General features: G+C 45.6%; 2 protein-coding genes across 10 annotated transcripts in view; both read right to left on the bottom strand.

Annotated features, from left to right (window-relative positions):
* ctnnd2b (catenin (cadherin-associated protein), delta 2b) overlaps window positions 1–3,737 on the bottom strand; it is a 134,697-nt gene that overhangs the window by 47,445 nt on the left and 83,515 nt on the right. The gene's annotated exons all lie outside the window — the stretch shown is intronic.
* LOC107838608 (uncharacterized) lies at window positions 806–2,512 on the bottom strand. The gene is made up of 2 exons (XM_016681563.1): window positions 2,439–2,512; window positions 806–2,330 (listed from the first exon to the last, which is right to left on the bottom strand). The coding sequence occupies exon 2, from the start codon at window positions 1,816–1,818 to the stop codon at window positions 838–840; it is 981 nt and encodes a 326-aa protein (XP_016537049.1). The 5' UTR covers window positions 1,819–2,330; window positions 2,439–2,512; the 3' UTR covers window positions 806–837.

Genomic DNA, 3,737 nt, shown 5'->3' with positions numbered 1-3,737 from the left:
CTGTAAATTTTATACAGAGTGAGAGAATGGTGAATTGACAATGAGTAATAGCTATCTAACACATATATGCTGTTATTAACCTTACCTTTTATTGTGTCCTTAAGATAATGAGTATTCGTGAATTTTTCAGTCAGGTTTCCTGAGGACTGTTGAACTGAGGCCGAAAGCGCCACGTAGACAGGCATTCACATTCTGAACAAGGATCGTTCTCTTTCCTGTTCATTGACCAATAGAGAGCTGGACGTAGAAGGCAACCCACCTCATTAACATAATGACGAAGCAGAAATACAGCGAGGAAATAATACAGAAATAAATACAGAAAACAATACAGAAATCAATACAGGAATAAATACAGAAAACAATACAGAAATAAATACAGAAAACAATACAGAAATAAATAGAGAAAACAATACAGAAATAAATAGAGAAAACAATACAGAAATAAATACAGAAAACAATACAGAAATCAATACAGAAATAAATACAGAAAACAATACAGAAATAAATACAGAAAACAATATAGAAATAAATACAGAAAACAATACAGAAATAAATACAGAAAAATAAATACAGAAATAAATACAGAAAACAATATAGAAATAAATACAGAAAACAATACAGAAATAAATACAGAAATAAATACAGAAAACAATACAGAAATAAATACAGAAAACAATACAGAAATAAATACAGAAAACAATACAGAAATAAATACAGAAAACAATACAGAAAACAATACAGCAAATGGAAATATATATTTATTCTTTTATTTATTTATTTATTCTTTTATTTATTATGATGTCAGTTTTGGTCCTCCATAAAGGAGACTAAAGGAACCTAATTAAAGTAGAACAAAGGAAAACAACTAGTAACAAGAAATAAACATAATAGAATTACCATGAAGAACAGATGTGGAAAACAAGGCAAAATTACATGGAAACAACTAAGGAACACCAAAAGAATCTGAGGAAGATTCTGATGGAACAGCAGCCTTGGAGGACGCCAACGGTGGAGCAGAAACCTTGGAAGATGCTGGCGAACAGCAGCCTTGGAGGACGCTGGCAGCAGAGCAAGTACCTTGGGGGACGTTAGGGGGAGAGTAGGACCTTGGGGATGCTGGGGAAATGTCCGTTCCAACCTCCTGAGCCTTGTCGCAGGTCCTGTCAACATCCTAGCTGACCTCACGAGCCTGGCTTGGAGGTCAATGGGACCTGCGACACTGGCAGTGGAGCAAGTATCTGCTGACGGCAGAGCAGGAACCGGGAGGCCGATGAGACCCATGACGAGGCTCCGGAGGCCAACGAGACACACAACGAAGCCCTGGAGGTCGGCCTGGAGACCAACGGGACTCGCTACAAAGCCCTGGAGGTCAGCCTGGAGACCAACGGGACTCGCTACAAAGCCCTGGAGGTCAGCCTGGAGACCAACGGGACTCGCTACAAAGCCCTGGAGGTCAGCCTGGAGACCAACGGGACTCGCTACAAAGCCCTGGAGGTCAGCCTGGAGACCAACGGGACTCCACACAAAGCCCTGGAGGTCGGCCAGGCGACCTATAGGACTCACCACGAAGGCCTGGAGGTCAGCCAAGAGACCTATAGGACTCGACACAAAGCCCTGAAGGTCAGCCAGGAAACCAACGGGACTCCCCACGAAGCCCTGGAGGTCGGCCAGGCAGCCTATAGGACTCGACACAAAACCCTGTAGGTCACCCAGGAGACCAACGGGACTCGGCACGAAGCCCTGGAGGTCAGCCAAGAGACCTATAGGACTTGACACAAAGCCCTGAAGGTCACCCAGGAGACCAACGGGACTCGGCATGAAGCCCTGGAGGTCAGCCAAGAGACCTATAGGACTTGACACAAAGCCCTGAAGGTCAGCCAGGAAACCAACGGGACTCGGCACGAAGCCCTGGAGGTCGGCCAGGCGACCTATAGGACTCGACACAAAACCCTGTAGGTCACCCAGGAGACCAACGGGACTCGGCACGAAGCCCTAGAGGTCGGCCAGGAGACCTATAGGACTCGACACGAAACCCTGAAGGTCAACCAGGAGACCAACGGGACTTGCCATGAAGCCCTGGAGGTCAGCAAGGAGACCAACGGGACTCGCCACGAAGCCCTGGAAGTCAGCCGGGAGACCAACGGGACTCGCTACGAAGCCCTGGAAGTCAGTCCGGAGACCAGCGAGTCTGATTGTCTGGTCACGAAGGAGACCTGAGTTCAACGGCGTCAAGTTCCCATAGCGCTGCAGTCCTGCGTGCCTCAAGCTCTCCTGCCAACATATTTCAAGCGATTAGCTCTTCCACCATCAGCCCCCCAAGTGTCAAGCTCCTCTGACACCACAGTCCTGCTGTCCTCAAGCTTTTCTGCCCCCGACAATCAGGTATGAAGCCTGGAGCCCTCATGACACTTCTTTATTTAGAAGTACCATGGTTGAACCCAGTACCTCAGATTGTCTGTTTTGTACATTTTCAGAAATGTATTGGTGAAGCCTCTGACCACACGTCTGAATATAGATGGCTGTTCCTGTGGCTGGTCTGTAACCGACTGGCTGTCTTCGTGGGTTTCCTCTTCAGATGCCTGCTGGTTCTGCTGCTCCTCTCTGTCCCTCAGCCTTTGGTTCAGCCGTTCCACTTCAAGCTGCAGGTCAGTATTTATGTGCTCCAAGGCGGTGTATTTCTGCTCCAAGTCAGTGTATTTCTGCTCCAAGGCAGTGTTACGCTTCTTTAAGGAGATGTTACGCCTCTTTAAGGAGGCGTTACCCTTCTTAAAGGAAGCGTTAAACTGCCTCAAAACAATGTTTTTTTCCTCCAAGGTGGTCTTTTTCTGCTTCAAGGCAGTGTTTTTCTGCTTCAAGGCAGTGTTTTTCTGCTTCAAGGAGGTGTTACGCTTCTCTAAGGAGGCGTTATGCTGCCTCAAAGCGACGTTTTGCTGCTCCAAGGTGATGTTATCCTGTCTGACGCCGCTGCAATACCTCTGCAGTTCATCGAATTGTTCCTGCAGATTGATAATTCTCTCCTCCAGGTCGTTGCTTCTCAGCCTCTCTGTCCTGCTTCTCTGCTCCAAGTTGTTGTTTCTATGCTGTAAGATGGCGCTCATTTGCTCAAAGATGGTTTTTTCCTGCTCCATGATGGTGTAATTCTCCTTTAAATTTGTGTTTACTTCCAACTGTCTTTTAAGTTCCTCGTCTTTTTCCCTAAGCAACTGATCTTTTTCATAGGCAGCTTGTTCCATGTTTTTAACTTGAATCTTCAGCTCCTCAATTGTTTTCATCATAGTCTGTCTCTCCATAGACATCGTGCTGGCTGTTTTCAAAATTCTTTCGAACTTCTCTGCTGTTTGGGACTCATTCTGGGAATGAGGAGATGACGTCTTACTGCTCGCACTCATTCTTGTTTCTTTTTTGATCAGACAAATTGAAAAACTGTTAGGTCGCCTCCTTGTACTAGCTCTCCGGCTTCTGCAATGGTTATGACCGTGCTGCTGTGTGATGTCACTCTTTCTCCACAAGAGTGACATCAATTCTCTTTGTGACATCAATTCTCTTTGTGACATCTATTCGCATGATGTCACAAATTGATGTGACTACCTCAGCAGGACAACTAGAAAACTGCTGAAGTTTGAATAAAAACAAACTTTACGGCTGAATGCAGGTCTGCTTAGCTGATGGCCATTGGCGACAGTTTAACTGGTAATATATCACCAGTTAAACTGGTGATATATTACCAGTTAAACTGT

This window comes from Poecilia formosa, unplaced genomic scaffold (assembly GCF_000485575.1).
Source record: "Poecilia formosa unplaced genomic scaffold, Poecilia_formosa-5.1.2 Scaffold285, whole genome shotgun sequence".
NCBI lineage: Eukaryota > Metazoa > Chordata > Actinopteri > Cyprinodontiformes > Poeciliidae > Poecilia > Poecilia formosa.
The sequence above is the reverse complement of the archived record's forward strand: the minus strand, read 5'-3'. Positions and strand labels throughout refer to the sequence as shown.

Coding starts and splice junctions, on each gene's coding strand:
- LOC107838608 (XM_016681563.1), bottom strand. CDS start 1,818: ATGCCGAGTCCCGTTGGTCTCCTGGGTGACCTTCAGGGCTTTGTGTCA.